The 19,962-nt window shown below is 28.8% G+C and overlaps 1 protein-coding gene across 5 annotated transcripts in view; it reads right to left on the reverse strand.

Moving 5' to 3' along the window:
• LOC118445149 (uncharacterized) overlaps nucleotides 1-19,962 on the reverse strand; it is a 143,829-nt gene that overhangs the window by 77,600 nt on the left and 46,267 nt on the right. For all 5 annotated transcript variants that reach the window (XR_014981995.1, XM_035874189.2, XM_035874188.2 and 2 more), the window contains exon 3: nucleotides 2,191-2,376. Coding sequence is in view for 4 of the 5 variants with exons in the window: in XM_035874189.2 (XP_035730082.2) it covers nucleotides 2,191-2,376 (186 nt within the window). In the remaining variant the exon portion in view is untranslated. The remainder of the gene's footprint in view (nucleotides 1-2,190; nucleotides 2,377-19,962) is intronic.

Genomic DNA, 19,962 nt, shown 5'->3' on the forward strand with positions numbered 1-19,962 from the left:
ATTATTATTATAATCATAGATATGTATGTACGTATATAAAAAAAAAAATCTAATAAATTAATAAATAAACTCTTTTATTCTAAATAAACAATTATTATTATTATTATTATTATTATCATTATTATTATAAATTATTGTATGAATCATAATTTAAAAAATTCATACCACTTTCGTTTCTATTGTATGAATCGTAACAAAAGAAAATATTATATAATTTCGATTTGACCATTCGTAACATTATAATTGAATTATTGTACGAGTTGTAACAAAAAAGATTCTTTTTCTTTTTTCATTTTTCTTTTTTTTTTTTTTTTGTTGCAATCTCCAAGTCGATCTCAATACTCAGTTATTTTTTCTTTTTTCAATCTTCATTTTTTCTTTCTTTTTTTTTTTATATATATATATATATATGAATTTCGTGTCACCAGCAAAGGATCGTCCCTTGCTAGAAAGGAAATCCGGAGTTTATGACTCTCTCTCTCTCTCTCTCTTCTCTCTTTCTCTCTCTCTCTCTCTCTCTCTCTCTCTCTCTCTTTCTTTTTCTCTTTTTCTCTTTCTCTGTGGTTGATGCGAGAGAATCCGCACGCGGTTAAAGTCCGTCCATCAGTATGAATCGTAGGGAAAGAGAGAGAGAGAGAGGCGCAATGAAAAAGCTTAGAACCGGATTTTAAATGTTTGTGCTCGCCTATACAAATATCTCTTATTTTCAAATACATTTCGAAAAAAAAATATTTACTCTCTCTCTCTCTCTCTCTCTCTCTCTCTCTCTCTCTCTCTCAATCTATCTATCTGTCTATCTCTATCTCTATCTATTTATCTATCTATCCATCTATCTCTATCTACACATCTCTACATCTCTCTTTTCCTAGCGCGCTCGCGCGTTTTCTTTCATTTGCGGTTAACCGCAAATAAACGATAATAACATATATATATATATGTGTGTGTGTGTATATAATCAAATAATATATATGTTATAATATATATTTATATATATATATATTATAATATATATATTATATTGTTATATGATATATATATATATATATATATATATAAATATTTATATTTTCTCTTAACAGAATGAAATTTTATTCGCTATTACACATATAATCATAGATATGTATGTACGTATATGAAAAAAATTAAAAAAAAATTAAAAAAAACCTAGTAAGCTAATAAATAAATCCTTTTTTTTTTTATTATATAAATAAACAATTACTTCACTTATACGTAAATTACTGTTATGGACTTTTGGAAAATTATAAAAGTGTGTGAAAATTTGTAACGAATATCTTTCTTAACGTTTCTATCGTATCAACTTTTGATTACTTCCCTCGGGAATGAAAATTATGATCTAACGTAAAGAAGTATTCTGAAAGAGGATACCGTACGAGTAATACGATATTCACGGTTAATTAAATATTCATTACGTGAAAATTTTATCGTTTGAACGATTTATATATAGGTAAAGTATTGTATTTCATCTCTTGATTCAATGAAACACATATACCTATATTAATATCTATAAAAAGATAATTAAATTATTATTTCCTTCTATTACAATTTACGATAATTCCTACATCGTTTAAAATATATATATATATATATATATATATATATATATATATGTATGCAAATTAAAACATCACGTGTTGTTATAGTATATATTATTATGTAATATTACGTCATAATATATTAATAATAAATTATATAACATTAGTAATAATTAATAGGAGATTAATCGCATAATATACTAGGCAATGTAAAAATCGTTTTCGTGTAATACATAATAATAATAATAATAATAATAATAATAATAATAATAATAATAATAATAATAATAATAATAATAATAATAATAATGATAATGATAATATGACAAATTATTATTATAAAATAAAATATAATTGCGTTGGTATTTTCTTGAATGAAAAAAAGAAGAAAGAAAAAGAAAAAAAGAAAAAGAAAAAAAATAACTACCATAAATCTATGTTGAAAAAAGACAATGAAAAAAAAAAAAAAGAAAAGGAAATTAAAGTAAACGTATAATACGTTGCGAGCTCACTCCATAAAGGGTAAAACAAATAATAAATTCAATTCGGGTACACTTGCGTACTCTTTGTCGAAACATTTTGAGAGAATAATCGTCGCAAAGCTTGGACAATGGCCCTCATAATTATTCCAACTTACCTAGAAGTACACACTTGGGTACAGGATGATCCCAACCGTTCGCTGTGCAAGTGGCTACCTTGTGTCCTTTTAGTCTACGCCCTATCTCACAGGAATATACGGTCTGTAAAGTACCATCTTCGAGGACTCTCTCTCTTACCGCACCCCATTGCGGTGGTTGTACCAAAGGACAATTTCCTAACACATCTGAAAATAATCGAGAGAAAAAGATTACGTAATATCTGTAGAATATACATTAATTCTTAATTAATTCAATTAATAAAAAAATTCAATTACGCATCTATGTATATATTATATATATATATTTTTTTTTTCAACAATTCAATAATTTTAATAAACTTTTTACTTCATCATTTGTAATTTCATCATAAGAGTAAGTTACATTAAAAAAAAAAAAACACACAAAAAGAAACAAAATCTAAAAATAAAGAAATAGTTTTTGTATAATATAAAAATAAAATTAAATATATATATATATATATATGTATATATGTATATATGTATGTATATATGTATGTATATATGTGTATGTATAATCTTATGACATAAATAAATGAGACGAATATTTATAAAAGTTTATGAAACTTTTCGTCATTTATATAATTTCAATATAAAATCGAGAATGTCACATCTTTTAATCGGATTAAATAAAAAAGAAAATCAAAAACAAATGAAAATTTGACGTAGAGATATCCTATAACATAAATAAATAATTTTATATTTTAATAATTGATTAAACATCGTCATTTACAATATTATCTAATTATACACGACATTTAATTGCATCATGAAATCAATTAATCAGGTCAATAGAAATGAGATAAGTAAAAAATTTTGTTTAATAAGAAAAATTGATCTGTACATATATGTTTAATTTATAAGTATTTAATTTTTGAATTAAATTATATTCGACAATTTATTATAAACTTTTTACTGAATAATTTCTTTATAAGTTTCTTTATAAGGTCACGTTTGAACAAATGGAAAAGAAAGAAAAGAAATAATAAAAGTTCGAGCGAGAAAAGAAACGATTAAAAAGAAGATAAAGGATCAAGCAACGTGTTCGACACCGCGAGGGGTCCTGCTCGCACGTGGGATGGACGCGGTCAGATTAAAATTTAATAATCCTGCGGTAACATAATATTCCCCACCCGCTGTGGCAACCACTATCACCAAAAGCAGTACCACCACCATCATCACCACCACCATCGTGATCGGCTGACGTAGGTAAAGGGCAAAGGTTTCTAATTGGTTCACCGCAAGAGTTTTATCATTATTAGATAAAATTTATCGAAAGAAAAATTTGTTAGAAAAAAAAAAAAAAAAAAAAAAAGAAAAAAAAAAGAAAAAAAATAAAGAAAAGGTATATTAATTTTTCCTAAATCATTTTTCTAATTATTATTCTACGTAAATTAACGAATTAACAATGTAATAGAAATAAATTAACATTGTAAAGTAATTCAAACGTAAAACTGTTGAATCTTAAGTTTATTAGAAAAAAAAAAAGTGTATTAATTTTTTTGTTTTTTAATTTCTTTTTCTAATGCACATTAACGTTAAATGATCGATTCGAATTCGTTAGAAATAAAGGTATACAAGTATGATTTTTCTAATCGATTTAACGTAAGACTGTCGAGTCAAATTCATTAGAAAAAAATAATCGTGATTTTTCAAATCGATTTAACGTAAAATCGTCGAGTCAAATTCGTTAGAGGAAAAGATTTTTTTCCAATCGATTTAATCTAAAATCACCGAATCAAATTGTTTAGAAAAAAAGATCTCGATTTTTCTAATCAATTTAACGTATAATTATCGAAACGAACTTCTACACGTGAAAATAACGTGAACTCTTCTATAAAAAAAAAAAAAAAAAAAAACCACATCAAATCGTTCCGATCAAATTTTCTCAGAACGAATATATCGAGACTTTTCTTAAATTAATAATGACGTACGATTATCATGTATAATGATAAAATTCATTAGAAACAAACGAGCGCAAATAAGCAATACAAAAGAAAAAACAAAATCTCGATATATTTAATTAAATTTAAATACGTTTGTTGCGTGTAACAAATGTGAACGGAACTTAATTGCTTATTATTTTATCATATATCATAAATACGTACGAATGAAAACAATGAAAAGGAAAAAATAATATATTGAAAGTAGAGGGAGTTTTGAAGTTGGTTATCGCTTGAAATTAGAAACATGTCTCCCCTTTATTCCGCGACAGTCGGAGTCAGATTGATTAATTTCCGATACGAATCGTTGTGTGGAATGTTTGTAAATACAGACAGGCAAAGAGCTTGACGTAGTACATATATATATGTATATATATATATATGTATATACATGTAGTGGTAAACAGATAGGCGTGTCTTTCTACTCGAACCTGAATAAACTCGATTGGAACGAGAAGTTCAATACTGATACACGTCGATTAGAAAATACGAATTGAAGGATGGACGATTCGCGTTTAGTTTCTTTTTATTCCTATTTTTGTTCCCGTTTTTCTTTCTATTTACTTTCGTTTCTCCTTTTGTTCCTACTTTCTTTCTTTCTTTCTTTCTTTCTTTCTTTCTTTCTTTCTTTCTTGCTTTCTTTCTCTCTTTTTCTTTTTCCTTTTTTTTCAAAGGGGAGAGTTTATTTTTTTCTTTTGTCGTATTCCACCCTCTCCCACGATCGATGTCACCGATAAATTCGCTAATTGCCATCGAACGTAGTAGAGGGGCTATTGTATCGAATATAAATTGTCGAGACGATTCAAGAGCACTTCGAAAGAACATTAAAGTTTGAGATTTATGTATGTACGTTTGCCGATATCTCGGCCGTTCGAATTTTACTACCAGAAAGATGTTCGTCGAAAATCTTGTTGGACAATTCATGAACTTCATCTTGATAGGTACACACTGTATATATGTATATATATATATATATATGTATGTATGTATGTATATACGTGGGTATGTATGTATGTATGTATATACGTGGGTATGTATGTATATATATATGGGTTTAGCTAATAAGTAATATCATGTTCAATATAAAAAAAAAATACTTGTGTCATTTATCTAGATAAAAATTATTAAAGAAATGTTAGATTGAATAAAAAAAAAAAAGAAAAAAGAGAATTATACTCTATGTAACGTTATTTATTTAGATATAAAATATTAAATATTTTCAATATAAAATATTAATGTTATCTATTTTAATAATAAATTATTATATTATTTCGACATTACTTATTGACAATTTACAATATTTATACATGTTATATATGTATGTATATATATATATATATATATGCACATCTTTTTTTCTCTTTTCTTTCCTTTGTCGTTTTGCCATTCGGTCGAAAGAAATGACATTTTAGAATGGATATCGGATAGATTCTTTGAGCAAAATCGTAAGAACGTTAGTTTCCGCATTACGTCGACCGTAAATTAGAACGGAATTAAGTGCACCAGACGTACGATATTCCCGTGAGATAACGCCAGAAAATTTCACGCTGCTACTTCCATCTTCGTAAGGATTTCCGTGCGTAAGATATCTTCCATAAATCATATTTTCGCGATCGGATATTAAAAATCTATATATATATATATATATATGTATGTATGTATGTATGTGTGCGTATATGTATTTTATAAATAACGTACGTGAATGATAGGAACAACGTTCTGTTTGTTCAATGTCAAAACAGAGAAAGAAAGAAAGAAAGAAAGTTTCATTTCGTTTCATTTCGTTACGTTACGTTACGTTACGTTACGTTACGTTACGTTACATTACGTTACGTTACGTTTGCTTTCATTTTATCCAAATTTATTAGATTATAAGAAGGAATTTTCTTTGTTCGAGTTATATAAGATCTGGAAGATTAATCGCGGTGTAGGAAACGTTCTTGCTTTTGTGCAATTTAGCGAAGAAAACGTAACCTATAAATCGTTAACTTGCCAGACGAAGTTATCGTTAGTAATTTTTCGTAAAGGCTCGCACATCTTCCTTATATATATATATATAAATATATATATATACATATACATATATATATATATATATATGTTTCTTTTTACTCTAAGGAATAAAACATCCCCTAACTTTCTTTCTCCTTCTTTCTAACTCTCTACCATTACCTTTTTTCTTCTCATATCCAACCTTCCATTTTCTTTCTACTACTCTCTTCTTATTTAAAGAAATATTTACTTATGGCTTCTCTTAAATAACCCTTGCTACCAATGACGCCAGCATCTGCGTAAGATCTTTCAAAACGCTTACTAAAGGAAAGAAGAAACGAGCTCGTTAAAAGAAAATATCTTTAATTAATTGGCCTTACGAGGAACGTTAATGGTAAGGGAAAAAAGAGAGAGAGAGAGAGAGAGAGAAAGAGAAATATCAAACGAAATGAAAATAAAATGAAATGAAAAAAGAAATAAATAAATCAATAAAAAATATATACATCCTTTTAATAATCATTTTATACATTCTATACTATCAGACTTATTACATATATCCGATTACAAGATTACACAGAAATACACGCACTTATTTTTTTACATTTCCTTTAGAATTTCTCAGTCCTCTTATTTCTCTATTAAATTCTCTTCATTCATGCCTACGCGCGCATACATGGATACAAGAAAAAAAGGAAAAAAAGGAAAAAAAAAAAAAAAAAAAAAAGAAAAAAGAAAGAGAGAGATAGAGAGAGAGAGAGAGAGAGAGAAAGAGAGAGGGAAAAGTATCAAAGAGCTATCGAAAATCGAAGATCCGAAGGAGAACCTGTTAAATTCAAAAGGAATAATTATAGCGGACCCTTTAGACGTTGGAAATGGTGAATGAATCTCTCTATATAAAGACAGAACGTTCAGGGTTATGTACCTACCTATCTAAATACATATGTATCTAGCTACATACATACATATATATATATATATATATATATATGTATATTGAAACATGAACATAAAATATCTACTGCAAAGGATTGCAAAAGAGTCCCCGTTAAAGAGTACGCCAGTGTATCGTTTGGTATTTCGAAACGTTAGAAGCCTCGAAATTAATCGTACAAAAATTCTCCATAGGACGGTCCCGTTACATGATTTTTGGATGTGTTGAGGAGATGGAGAAGGAGATTGAAGAAGGGAGGCAACAACGTTGATGAACCCTGAACGGGGTCGATTTGACGTTCCACACTTTTTCATTAACACACGAGAACGCGTTTGTCTTCGATAAAGGATAGAAAACTAATAACAAGAGAGAGAGAGAGAGAGAGAGAGAGAGAGAAAGGAAGACAGAGAAAAAGAGAAAAAGAGAGAGACAGTAATTGAACCGTATAGATACGATGCATACGGTTGCTGAGAAAATGCAATCTAGTGCATTATATTAAATTCGAGCGACGCGTAATATTAATCTATTTCTTTTCCCTTAATTCTCCCTTTCTCTCTTTCTTTCTATTTCGTTCCCTTTTCTCTATCTCTCTCTCTCTCTCTCTCTCTCTAACTTTCTCTCTTTCTCCTTTTTTCATTCTGTCTCTCTTTCTCCTTTTTTCATTCTGTCTCTCTTTCTCTCTCTGTCTCTCTGTCTCTCTGTCTCTCTCAGTCATTTCTCGTGGCTTCGATAGGTATCTCTATTTCTCTGAGCATTCTCGCATAAGTTACGCGTTATTAAACCTCCATAGAGCGAGATAGGCTGCCAGCAACCCCTCTCTTAAACGTGGTGGAACGGACGCGAGCGTGCACGTTTCCCGAGGTGAAATATTTTACGATCGAGAAGGGGAACTCCCGAGGTCTCCCTCCGTCCCACCGCTAAAGATTTATGCGTTGTTACCTACGTATATGTATACGTATATATCTATGTACATATATATATATATATATATATATATATATATATATATACAGATATATATATATATGTATGTATGTATCTATTTATCTACGTATATGTATACCTATGTATGTATATATGTACTATGGCTTGGGATATGCGGTTTTCGTTTCGTGAGAATTCGAACGACACACGCACAGGCAGAAAAAAAATGACTTCCCGGTTCACTCTCTGGATTCTCTCTGGCTGTTGGTTGGGTTTTTTCTTTTTTCCTTTTGTTTTCTTTCTCTTTCTCTCTCTCTCTCTCTCTCTCTCTCTTTTTTTTTTTTATTCTCTTTTCCTTTTGTTTCCTTTTTTTTTTCATTTTTTTTCTTTTTTTCGTTTTTTCATCTAAAGCACGAATCGTTCGATATCGATATCCCAATGCTCCTTTGATCTCATCTCTTTTTTTTTTTGTGGTTCTTTTTTCTTTTTTTTTTCTTTCTATTACTTATAATTCGTTTAACAAACAGATTTCTTTTCGAAAAAAAGATTCCTTTTCGAAAGGAGTCGACCTTTTTTTTTTTTTTTTTTTTTTTTTCATTATCTTTCATTTCCTTTTACTTCCTTCTTCTCTTTCTTCTTTTCGCCTAACTTAGAGAAAATTTTTTACCTTTTACTTTCGTATCATAACGTAAACGCATTTAGCATTTATTCCTCACCCGTTACCCCCTCCACCCCTCCTTCCCGCCCCCCGCCATACCATCACTATCCCATTCCCTTCGCGCGTGATATCTTTCATATTCCGTGAAAATATCGGTGGTATGATTTTTCGCATCGAACGAAATGCGAAATATCACGGAATAAAATCGAGTTTATTCCTTTGATTTCATCTTTCTCTTTTTTTTTTTTTTTTTTTTTTTTTGCTAAACGTAATTCGTTATTTAACGAACAACACGATCGAGAGAAGAAAAAAGAAAAAGATATCTTCGAAAAGTCGATTTGTCTCTACCTTTCTTTTTTTCTTTTCTTTTTCTTTTTTATTCGACGATGTAGAAAAAAAAAAACTTGAATTTTCACATCATAACATAAAACGCATTTAGCATTTATCTATCGACACCGTTCCCATTCCCTTCCTCTCTCTCTCTCTCTCTCTCTCTCTCTCTCTCTCTCTCTCTCTCTCCGCGATAGCTTTCATATTCCATAAATATCGGTGATATGATTTTGCGTTGAACGAAACGCGAAATGCCACGGAACAAGATCGAGTGTCGACCCTTCGTAGAGCCGATGTTAATCAAATCCGTTTGGTAAAGCAGATAGATGGGTTGCAATGTCACCGATGCTCATAACCGATCAAATATAACGTAGATCGAATATAGGAGCTTTTCACTATATACGAACTAACGTTGGCTAACACTCATCTTCTATATCGTCTCTACAAAGCCGCCTTACTTCATCTACAAACATCGATATTACATCAACCTGTAATATCTTCGTATATTCACTTATCGATATAACGTGTTATTTCATTTCATATTAAATTTCGTTACGAGCCTTAAATTAATATTTATTGTTATTATTTATTTATTATTATTTATTTATTTATTATTATTATTTCTTAAAATAATGATAAATATTCATTTAAAATATTATAGCTGTATGAGAAAGTATAGAAAAAAAATTGTTCCCTTCGAGTTACGATTTTCGAATGATCGAGAGATCAAATTTGCATTCTATCGATTAAATTTGAATTAAAATCTTTCATTTTTATCTATTCGAATTACATATGTCGAATCGTAATAATAATAGTAAAAGTTTGTAAATTGTTCAATTAATCTTCGATCGTTCTCTTTCAAGATATTTTTGAATTTAATTTTTAATTTCATTTTGTAAAATTAAAATAGTTACAATTAGAGAAGAGGAAAAAAGAAAAAAGAAAAGAAAATTAGATCAAAAAAAAATTAGATTACAAACTAATTGATCTTTTAAAATCAATCGAAAACTTTTGATCCAATCTCTTATTAATAGACACCTTCAGAATAATTCAAGATAATCGAACTATTATATTTAATTTTATAAATTAACAAATAATATTTATACATCGTTTTATTTATCAATGTATTCATTCTATTTATTTGATTGGTATTTTTATTAATTAACGATAAATATTTTATAAAATAAATAGTTAAACGCGTATATATATATATATATATATATATATATATATATATATATAAATATTTCGTTCAATATTTAAAATAATACATCGCTAATTGATATAAGTGATCAATACAAAATAATTCATTGTCAGGATTGCACCTGAATAACCTGAATGCACCTGTAACCTGAATAGATTTATTCGTATTAGAAATATCGATCGTCTATTAATTAATTGTAATATTGACAAATTATTATGTTAATATAATTTAGAAATATTTTTACAATTAAAATAATAACAATTATCATATTAATCGATTGACCATTTATAATATATAAAGTGTTTATAAATAACTATCGATATTTTATTGTAAATAACAATACAATAAACGTTTGAAGAGCAAATAATGATCGTATAAGTAGGTGTCATTTTAATGTCAATAAATTAACACGGATTTGAAAAATTTATGATACGGATTTCAAGTATTTACTTTTGAGGTTTCATTCAATTTACATCTTATTCAAGTTCGACTTATACATACATACATACATACACACATACATACATACATACATACACGAAAATATAGAATGACAAAGCTTTCTTAGAGATTAATGAAGAATTAAGCGCATTAAACCTTAATCCACAAGCAGGATGAGAACTGAATTCTGCATGAGATGCATAAATTCATTGACCGTCTTACTTACACATTGACTAACACGACTTCCTTTTAGTCGGCTAAGTATCTATATTGACACACATTTTCTGTCTCTCTCTCTCTCTCTCTCTCTATCTCTATCTCATCTAATATTTATCTTCAAATCTGTCCTACGAAAATCTACGCAATAGATAATACGTTTTAATTCATTACAAATAAAATTAAATATATTTTTGATTTGAATAAATTGTTGATTAATTAATAAAGACGATACAATTTTTTTTTTTTTTTTATAATAAATATTTTCTATTCCTCTCTCTTTCTCTCTCTCTCTCTCTCTCTCTCTCTCTCTCTCTCTCTCTCTCTCTCTCTCTCTCTCACGCTCTCCTAATACTTGTCTCAAAATCAGTCACTCCTAAATCAGCCGTACAATCAATCGTACATTTTAATAATCAAGAAAATCAAATCGAATATAGAATCGAGTTAATTAATTGATAAATAAAAAAAGATATATATATATATATGAACATATATATATATATATATTAAAATTTTTTTATAACAAAATCTAACGGATCGTATAAGACAAAATGATATTTTTGATTAAAGGACGTTAAAAAATCATCGAACGAGATAATATAACTGGTGTAACGTTTAATTTTTTTTTTTTTTCTTTTCGATTATAATATCAACACATACTCTTTCATGCGTCGATAACCTTAGCAGTGTGTCAACCACCGTAGGGCCCCTTCGTTCTATTTATTATTCCATGATCGTGCCAACGATAAAGCCGTCCCACTACTTCTACTACTCTCTCTCTCTCTCTCTCTCTCTCTCTCTCTCTCTCTCTCTCGTTCTACAAGTCTCTTACCTCCACCACCTACAACTCCTTCCTCTTGATCAGTACCCTTTGATCGTGGCACACTCGATTGCAAGAATTATTACACCCTTCGTTCACGAAACGAATCGCATTTCCTTCTCGTTCGATTCTGTTTCTTTCCTTTCCATTCCATTCCATTCCATTCCATTCCATTCCATTCCTTTCCTTTCCTTTCCTTTCCTTTCCTTTCCTTGATTCTCTTCCTTTCGTTTCGTATTTTCGCCATTTGATCGATTCGAGTTTTACTCCAACATTAAGGACAATACAGTCTCGATCGCAAGAAAATAATCCTTGCTTACGAAACTTCTTTTTAGAATTTACGACGACAAATTGATACTTCGTTCTATCCAAAATCAAATGATTCTTATCATAAAGATCGACCTTTTTTTTTCTATTTCTTTTTTTTTTCATTAAATTATAATATATATAATGTAAGCTTATAATAATTATTATTGTACTGTTATATATATATATATATATATATATATATATATTTTATATTTATATTTTATTTATATATTATATTTATATTTATATATTACTTTTTATATTTTATTATCTATTAATTTTAAAAATAATCAATAGAACATTTTATTTCACAAATTCTAAAAACGTTCTAGGATCGATGTTTCTTCCCTCAATCAATTTATAAAATCGATATATGCAAAAAAAAAAAAGATTATGAGAAAACAACATCGAACTTACAAAATTGCTTCTTACAAGTTTAATCGGGAAACTGTTAAGTATTATACATTAAAATATCCTGAGTAAAATATCCTGAGCAAATGATCCTGAGTAAAGATCGCTTTCCTTATATATATATATATATATATATATATATATATATATATATATTATATATATCGATTGTGTATTTCACAAAATATTTATCATTAGTTAATAAAAATATTGATCAAATAAATAACACCGATAAATCGATACGTGTTTAAAATAATATTCATTATTATAATATATATCTTTCTCTCTCTCTCTCTCTCTTTTTGGTGGTTGGGCAAAAGTTTATAAATCAAATTTTGATCAAAGGCATACACCAACATCGTTGCCCTTTCATAGTATAATTTGTTTTTGCAATTGTACTTTTTTCACGTTTTTTTTTTTTTTTTTTTTTTTTTTTCTTTTTTTCTTTTTTTTTTACTTAAAATTCTAATAATCAAAAATACAGTGTATCGGAAGAAAGAAACGTTATTAAAAAATGACAATTAAATAATACTATATAATTTCTATTTCGAAAATTTATTACAAGTGTAATACAAGTACATTTATATCATTCATACCTTTAAGCATTTTATGAATTATATTATAGCATAATAATAACGTAAGCAAACTATAAAATTTAACTGCTCGATCAAAATGAATCATTCAAATTGAAAATTGACTCGATCAAAATGAATACAAGTCAAATTGAAAATTTTTGATTGAATGTAATATGAATTATAATATTTATAATATTATACATTATAATATATCTCGATAAATCCTGATAAAAAATCGAATTTTGTTGCTTTGATTAATATAAACGTCAATTATAATCGATAATTATAATCTTAAAACAGACAATATCCAACTGGAGTTAATAAATCAAATAAATTTTCGTAAACGACGATTAATTAATTACTTCGGATCATTAATATCGATCGATACTGTTGAAAGATCTACGTAATATAGTTTACGATATCAAAAAAAAAAAAAAGAAAAAAGAAAAAGGAAAAAAAAAGGAAAAAAAAACGATCCTTACTTTATCAATTTCTCTTGAAGGTGTTCGATTAGAATCCGATTAGAATCCGATTAGAATCCGACGTATTCTCGTTCTATCTGAGAGAGAATAAAAAGAAGAAGGAAAAAAACAAAACAAAAAAAAAAGAACAAAAAAAAAAGGAAAAAGAAAATTAATCATTATAAAAATCGATAAAAGATCTATGTGCCATTGTAAAGTCGATCTTACGATAATATCCAATAAATATTTGATCGTCATTATTAATTTTCAAAATTATCATTAGATCATCATTTTTATTCGATCTTCTCGATTTATATTAGATCTTTCCATAAATGGAACGACGCCCACGTATGTATATCGAGATGATCGAACGATCCATCGATCGAACGTACGTACGAACGATCCAACGAACGATCGATGGATCATCGATCGATCCTCTCGGAGAAGAGAAATTTTCTTGTGACTTTACAATTTTCTTGATCGTGTACTTCGAGCATGTTGCGTGTACCCAACAAAACCACCTCCTCTTTCTCCCGCCCCCGCCTCCACCACACTCTTCCCCACTCACCCCCTCACCATCGAACCCCCACCATCGAACCCGCCAGTCTCTCCTCTCCCCTCTTTTGTTTTACATAATTACGCATTATATAGTCGGGACGAAACGACTCTCGCAATTTTTCACGCTGCGGACGGTTGCAGCGTAAAATGTACTACTACTACTACTACTACTACTGCTACTACCACTACTACCACTACTATTACTACTACTATTACAGGAGCCCCTCGTCGTTCGTTACTCATGTAACATTCATTATATTCTTCGTCCTCGATTAAACGGAACGTTCTTGGTAGCTTCCATATCCAACAAAATGAGCTGCTTCTCTTATTTCTCCGATCGATTTAACCGACTTGGTCGATGTGATTTAATAAAAAAAAAAAAAAAAAAAAAAAAAAAAAGAAGAACGAATGGAACGAAATAATAACGATTGATCGAGTATTTAGATATTAAAAGAAGAAAAAAATTCATTCGAAAGATTGCGCTTGAAAGATCGAACTGAATCTATCTAAGGTGTGTGGAATAAAAATAAAGAAGAAGAGAAGGAAAAAAGAAAAAAAAAAAAAGAAAATGAAATATCTTAAGAATTAACGACGTTAAAATCATTTTTTTCTTTTTTCTTTTTTTAAATAATATCCAGGGAAAGAGCGACGTCTCGTTTCTAACAGATTAACGATTGACAAAGCTCTTTTTTACGATTATAATAATATAATGTACGACATATAATATAATATAATACAATATAATAATAACAACAATATGATATAATAAATATGGAAATTATTATAGTACACGATATATATTATATAATAATTATAATAAATAATAATAATCATTTAATCGTATAATAAAATATATAGGAACATAAAGGAAATAATTTGTCGAACGATAATATAATAATAACATTTCTAACATAACCTAAAAGAAGACGTACAAAGTAGAAGAAAAAGAAAAGACTCACTTGGTTTACGACGTTAGAAATCGACGATGATGTGGCTTCTGTTAGACTGAGTTGGAATACAAGTAAAGATATTGAATCGAATCGAACGATTGAACGATTATATATACATATCTTATTATTAAAACGAAAAATAAAACAAAATAAAGAAAAAGGAATCTAACCTAGATTAAACCTAACCTAGAATCAAAATAATATCGTTTCATTCTCGTAATAATAATAATGTCGTCAAACTCCTCTAACGTAGGGATAGGCGAGAACGTGTTTATGCATCGTATAAGGCGAGAATGACCTTAGGCTATATGCTCATAGATATACACGAAACTTTACGAAAACAGCTTCTCTATCTCTACCTCTCTACCTCTCTCTCTCTCTCTCTCTCTTTCTCTTTGACTGTCTCTCTCTCTCTTCTCTGTTTACAAGACGTTCAAACATTTGTCGATACGGCACAGGATCGACGACATTATCGCGGTCCACGATATCCTTCTCCTCGAACGATATCATCCTGGCTGGTCTCGAGATTATCCGTCAATATTGAACGTTCGACCACAATGGACAGAGAATCTAGTGAATACTACGTGATAAGCTGCGTTACGAGAACATCAACGAACACCCATATAACAGCAACGTGTACTTGTCCTTTGTCGCTTGTTAAATGATCATAAAATACAACGTTAAAAGCATTTTGAAGAATGGAGTTCTTCTCTTTTTGATCACTGACAATTAAAAAAAAAAAAAAATACAAAAGAAAGAAGAAAGAAAAAGTACGTATGTAACGTATGTATATTTGGAATTCTTAATGTTAAATTCTTCTTTTTTTTTTTTATTAAAAACGAGATAATTATTCTAATCTATTTTATCATCAGTTATTGTTTATAGATTTTATAGGTTATGTATGTAATGTAGGTAAATTTATAATTATTTCGTAAGTTTTTACCTAATGGGACGATACATATGTATGCATTTATGTACGTATGTATGTATGTTAACAATTTTAACATATAAAAGTCTAATATCTTATCTTATTTTAATCTTGAAATATTAAAAATTGATATAGGTTATATCTATCTATACTCTGATATATATATGTTTGTATATATAACCTCATTTTATATTCCACTTTAAATATTAGAATATATGTGTATATAAATAAATTAAAATATTGTAATTATTATAATTTACATTGTTAATTATAATGATATTATAAAACATTTATTTGTTATATTATTTATTTAAGTACCTCTTAGAAAAATTTTCTTAATTTATACACTTTTTCCACCCAGCATACATACATATATATACATATATATATATATATATATATATATATATATATCGTAATGATATTTGATATAACGTTATAAAAATGATATACAATGTATAATATAGATATGTATATGTAGATATATCATAATGAATATTAGTTTGAATTTCGTTGAATAGCAAACTAACAAACGTAATTAACAAAATAACTATCATGGTCATCGTGCGAAGAAGCGTTCAATTAAAGTTCACAAAGTTTCGTAAATTCTTTTTCGTATTGTTCAGTAGAGTTTCAAAAGCGAAATGAATAGTTGCGTTAAGCCAATCGAGTAAAATTATATATCCGTTAGAATCCTCTTCTATCCATGCATATTCTCTCTCTTTCTCTCTCTTTCTCTCATTCTCTTTCTCTGTCTGTCTGTCTCCCTGTCTTTGTCTATCTCTGTCTCGCTACTAATTACTTCGTCTAAATTTCGAATTTAACTGAAATTTCTCTCCGAAAACCACTGGAAAGTCCTCTTGTAATATCGCTCGTAATTTCTATGTAGAAAATTTCGTCCTGTAAAGCGATACCTTTCGTATATGAATATACTTAAAAAAAAAATAACTCTGCCAATATTCGTCTAATCGATGATATTCATTTTTTTCATTACTTTTATATAATGAAAAAAATAATTACATAATAATAAAAGAAAAATTAATATTCGTCGAATATATCTCTATGTGGGTGTATTCGTTTTATTTCTTTAAAAAAAAAAAATAAATTATACTTCGTATATAATATACAGTATTTTCATGTAAAAGAAAAAAAAACTATCTCTGAAAGAGGGATTTTGTATGTATACACACACACACACACACACAAATACGAATATTCGTCTTGCTCCTTTTAATAAATGTATTTACTTGAATATAATATAAAATAATTTCATTTATATATATATATATATATATATATATATATATATATATAAAAAGAAAATTATTCGTCGAATCTCTACATGTGTACATATATGTATTCGTCCAGTTCCTTTTAAAAAAATATACTTCACATTATTAATACTTTTATCCGACGTCATAGATACTAAAGGCGGTACTTTATCCCACGCATTCGACCGCAATTTTTCATTTCACATCGGCTAATCCTGAATCAACGCTCATAATATCCTACCTCGCTGCTTTATCCCGTAATCCGATTGGACACGCGCGTCTACTCCTCGGAATCGTCCTGACGTTCTACGGAGCGATTGGCTCGCTCGTCAGTGCAAAAAAAAAAGAAAAAAAAAAAGAAAAAAGAAAAAGAAAAATAATTAAAAAAATTCTAAAGTAAAAAGAAAAATATATATACATATATGAAAAGAAACGCAATATTTTTTTTGTTTAATAATTCGTAAATCGCAACTCGGAGAAAGATTCACGGTATATTAAAGAAAAAAAAAAAAAAGAAAAAAAAAAAAAAAAAAAAAAGAAAAAAGAAAAATAATTAAAAAAATTCTAAAGTAAAAAGAAAAGTATATATACACATATAAAAAGAAACGCAACATTTTTTTTGTTTAATAATACGTAAATCGCAACTCGGAGAAAGATTTACGGTATATTAAAAAAAAAAAAAAAAAAAAAAAAAAAAGAAAAAAAAAAGCAAAGAAAAGAGACAAAGAATCTAAAAATCGAAATAAAAATGAAATTTTTACGAAAAAAATTATTTTCCTTAATAATTCGTATTACGTTTCAGACAAATTACAGACACATTACGATATATTCATCGGTTTATTAACCATTAACTGTATGGTATTTCTTTTTAATTTGCGATGATTTAAGAATAAATAAATAAATAAAGAGGAAATAAGAAAAGAAAGGAAAAATAAAAAATGTAACGGGGTAAATTTCTTTCGCGAGAATTTGCGCGAATACGCGACGTAATCGAAATTACATACCACATGACACTTAATAATTTTCAACAAGCAAGCAAGCAAGCAAACAAACAAACAAACAAACAAACAAACGAACGAACGAATGAACGAACGAACGAACGAACGAACGAACGAACAAATAAACAAACAAACGAACAAACAAAAGTATAGTCAATCGAGATGTATTAAAAAACAAAAAAAAAGAAAAAGAAAAAGAAAAAGAGAAAGAAAATTGAAAGAAAAGTACATGGACGTGAACGATGTAAAACGCGTGGCAAAGCTGCCTCGTGAAGGAAGAAAGCTCAACAAATTGAAATGTCCTTGGTAAGAGGTGCGAGAAAGACGGAAAGGTGGTGTAGGAGAAAGGCGGGGGAGAGGAGGGGAGGGGGAGGGTTAGGGAAAAAAAAAAGAGAGAGACCGAGCGAAACGGGTTTTCGGGCAGGAAGGAGAAAGCAGGAAAAGCTCGGGCGTGGAAAAGCGACGAGCTTCCGATAAAACTCTTTCGCGTATATACAAGGACAGGGTTTTTCGTTTAGAGGAAAATGGAACATTCGAACTCTCCATCTCGACGGTACGAGATCGACCGTAAAAGTTCAAGCTCGCGTGTCGGATGGAAACATAGAGAGAGAGAGAGAGAGAGAAGGAAAAATACATAGAAAAATAGATAAAGAGAGAGATAGAGATAGAGGATGTCTTTTTCGAAACGAGCATTGGCATGTAGAAACGATCGTTCGAAAAATTTTGCCGTTTACAAAAATGAAGGATAAAAAAGATAGGAAAATAAGAAATTTCTTCCTGTAGTGATCCTAGGGAAATTGTTTTTTTTCCCCTCTGGATGGGAAGACACTTAAGAGTCATTAAGCTTCCTGGAAAGTATCATCGACGTAACTACGACGAAACTGGGATTAATTAGCCAAGTCCAACAACTCGGTCGGAGTCAACTCTGGTGAGAACGAAAGAATCGACTTTTTCTTTTTCTCTCTTTTTTCTTTTTTTCTTTTTTTTCTTTTTTTTCTTTCTTTCTTTTCTTTTTTTTCTTTTTCTCATTGATTAATCATGCCTCGGTAGAAAATAGGGTTCTCATAAAACGAGACCAAGAATAAGATCGGTTCCTGGATTAAACGCCTTTGCTTTTCAATGAGACAAAATATCTTTTTGATCAATCAAACGTAAAACTAATAATTTAAATGATATAACTTACCTTCGTTAAAAAGTATTTGATATGAAAAATTATGATCGTATGGATGTGTAAATTCAAAAGAGAAATGAAAAGAAAAAAAAAAAAAAAAAAGAGAAAAAGAAAAACAAAACAAAAAATAAGAGAATATCGATATCCACGATTTATGGTAATAAATTATTCGTAAATTGTTCGAATGTCGAACGATCAGAAAAAAAGGGGAAAGAAAAAAAAAAAGAAAAAAAAGAGAACGAAGAAAATTTGTTTGTCCATCCCATATTTGACATGAATTTTCTTTCTTTTTTTCCTCCCATCACCGCCCCTCCCCTCCACCCCCCGTTTCTTTCTCTCTCTCTCTCTCTTGTCTTTTTTGTTTTTTCTTTATTTTTTACTTTTTAATAGGGCGAAATAAAAACACGTAGAGTACGTGTATCGTAATTCCCCATGAAAAATTATTCATGGTTTCATATATCAGATAGTGGGTGCTATGGTGTACGAGCAGTAGATGAAAACGTTTTTGGTCAGCCGGGAATACATTTCACACGCTCACGCATGAAATACGGACGTATATAGGTATATATGTGTATATATATATACACAGACACATATACATATAAATATATATATATATATATATATATATATGCGTATACTTTTTTCGGTTCATCAGTTCAA

This window comes from Vespa mandarinia, chromosome 3, assembly GCF_050613455.1.
Source record: "Vespa mandarinia isolate Hongniang chromosome 3, ASM5061345v1, whole genome shotgun sequence".
Taxonomy (NCBI): Eukaryota; Metazoa; Arthropoda; class Insecta; order Hymenoptera; family Vespidae; genus Vespa; species Vespa mandarinia.